This window comes from Dromiciops gliroides, chromosome 3 (assembly GCF_019393635.1).
Source record: "Dromiciops gliroides isolate mDroGli1 chromosome 3, mDroGli1.pri, whole genome shotgun sequence".
Classification (NCBI taxonomy): domain Eukaryota; kingdom Metazoa; phylum Chordata; class Mammalia; order Microbiotheria; family Microbiotheriidae; genus Dromiciops; species Dromiciops gliroides.
Window position 1 is genome coordinate 424291460 of NC_057863.1, and position 2800 is coordinate 424294259.

General features: G+C 34.1%; 1 protein-coding gene across 1 annotated transcript; it reads left to right on the forward strand.

Annotated features, from left to right (window-relative positions):
• Window positions 1-2140: 2140 nt before the first annotated feature.
• On the forward strand, window positions 2141-2527 carry LOC122751314 (ubiquitin-conjugating enzyme E2 N-like). Its single transcript, XM_043998313.1, has one exon. The coding sequence runs from the start codon at window positions 2141-2143 to the stop codon at window positions 2525-2527; it is 387 nt and encodes a 128-aa protein (XP_043854248.1).
• Window positions 2528-2800: the final 273 nt, after the last annotated feature.

The window sequence follows — 2800 nt, forward strand, 5'->3', positions numbered from 1 at the left end:
ATTTCACTTAGAAACTCCACTTTAGATTGTTGAGCAAAACAAAAGGCCATTTAAAAATCTATAACTCCTTGTGTTTCCTAATGCCTGGTTGTTTAGTTTCACTTTGTTTTTGCTTTGCAGGTGAGCCAAAAGGCATCTTATGATGGCTTAGAATTGTCCAAGACCCATTAGCCCTTCTGATCAAGTACACAAAGATAAATGAGCCTGCTGTTGGTAGTCATTAACAAGCAGATGGTGGATGATCAAGATTTCATTAGCCAATTTTCTTCTTAAGGTGAAGAGATGAGCATCTGCTCTTTACCATTTCACTAAGAGATAATCACCATAGTATAGCTTCTTACAAAAAACAAGGTAAAGAAATTTTATTTAAATATAGATGTGGTTTATAACAGTTTTAATCAATTAACGGTAACTGAACTAAACTGATGAATCAACAGTACTGAAATGTGACTAATGCTTTGGGAATTGTTTTAGCTGAAATGCTTCAACATATTTCAATACTTCTTCATTTTGAATTGTGAGATATTTTCAGGGGGAAAGGGATTTCAATTTTAGTCTTTTCAAATTGAACAATACAATTTATATGCATACGTCTAAAGTAAGTTTTGTTTTATCCATTTAGAGATTCAGATAAAATTGACATTATATTAGAGTGGAAAAATCATCAATGGGAATCAGGAGACTTTGGTTATAGTTGTGTAACCCAGGGTTCAGGACTGGGCATTTGTTTAAGAATTGATTCACTGATGAAAAGAATGGTTATATGATATTCTAGAAGTGCCTGCATGAGGGATAGAGCTGCCGTGAGAGAAGGAAGTTCATTTTTCCCCAGGTTGAAGAGAAAACGCACGTTTCTACATTCTCTTTAGGAAGAGGTACCTGAAGGGAGAGAAAGGTATTGGAAAGAAGCTAATATGCAGAGGAACCAGTGTCTTGAGCACCATCTTAAACTTTCTGCACAAGAAATTGAAGGATTTCCCCTTGGGTAAGCCAGAGGACACACATTTTCTTTTATTTGAGATTTCCCACAGTGGAAAAGCTCATTTTTGTGCACTGTCTGGCACATTTGAATCTATATGATTTCTCTGATTTTTGTTTGCTAATGGCTTGTAAAAATGAGAATATTTTCCATTAAATATTTATGTTGCTTTTTATATAATTTCATTGGTAGAGAATAGTGTTGAGCTTTCAGAAATGGTTTGGAAGTATCCTTTTCCTGTTAAGGGACAATATCAAGCAGAGTAACATACCAAATATTTCATTTTCCTCAACCTAGTAATATTTAGGGATTCAAAAAGGTATAATGTTATCCTGTTATCCCCTCACTAAGAATAATAGGATGATTCAGCTTCCTGGCTCCTATCTTCTCTTCTTTTTTTTTTTCAGGAATCAAAGTCCACTTTGGAGAGGGATAGCTGAGATTCTAGAGATATCTATTCATACCTCCCTATGAGCTTCATTTAGAAAAACAATTTGGGCATACCTATAGGGATATAATACATATACGTACTTACATACTTATATGCCTACATTTCTAATATTGAATTATTTGTATAATTTGAGTCAGTCACTTTACCTCAGTCCTTTTTCTCTTATAAATAGCATGACACTTAAGATCCTGTTAAGTTCTAAAGACATTTTAGAAAATAAATTATTTGATTCTGTGTCTAGAAATGGTTGGTAATGAAAAAAATGTAGGAAAAGAAACCATTCCAGTATAGATGAAAGGTAGCCATGGTCTAATAGAGAACAAACTTTAGTAAAAAAGACTTGCCTTTAACTTTCCCTTTCAAACCATACTGATTGTGTGACACTTGACAAGTCATTTAACTTCTCAGTGCCCCAGATAATACTCTAAGACTCTAAATTTCAAAGCAAGTAATGATTATCTGCTTTGTTGGAGAGAATTTTCTCAATGACCAATGTCTAAACACTATACAAATGACATCATGAATCCTATCTAAATACATGTAATTCATATGTGTATATATGAATTATGATATATAAATATATTTGTTTATAAAATAAACACTACTCTGATTATGGAGGAGGCAAGAAATATGTTATTATAATTTCTATTACTCTAGTATTTTTATTTAATTCTTTTTTAAATGTAGAAAACTTGGCAGTATCAGACAAGATGGCTGGGTTGACCTGCAAGATTATTAAGGAAACCCACCATTTGTTGGCAGAACCACTTCCTGGGATAAAAGCAGAACCAGATGAAAGCAATGCACGATGTTTTCATGTGGTCATTGCAGGCCCACAGGATTCCCCCTTTGAAGGAGGGACTTTCAAACCTGAACTATTTCTTCCAGAAGAATACCTAATGGCAGCTCCTAAAGTACATTTCATGACCAAAATTTATCACCCTAATGTAGACAAGTTGGGAAGAATATGTTTAGATATTTTGAAAGATAAATGGTCTCTAGCTTTGCAGATCCATACAGTGCTCCTCTCAATCCAAGCTTTGTTAAGTGCTTCCAATCCAGATGATCCATTAGCAAAGGATGTAGCTGAGCAGTGAAAGACCAATGAAGCCCAAGCCATAGAAATAGCCAGAGCATGCCATGAATAATATTTAAATTCAATCTCAACATCAAGTGTGCATCATTTCTCCTGTTCTGCCAATACCTCTTCCTTTTTTGTTTGCATTTAATGGACACGGTGTTAGAAACATTACAGAATAAAAACCAAGACCATCTTCAGTCCTTTGGTGATTAAATGCACATTAGCAAAAAAAATAAAAAAGTAGAAAACTTAATATAAATGCATCACTGCTAGCAACATGCCCTGAAGC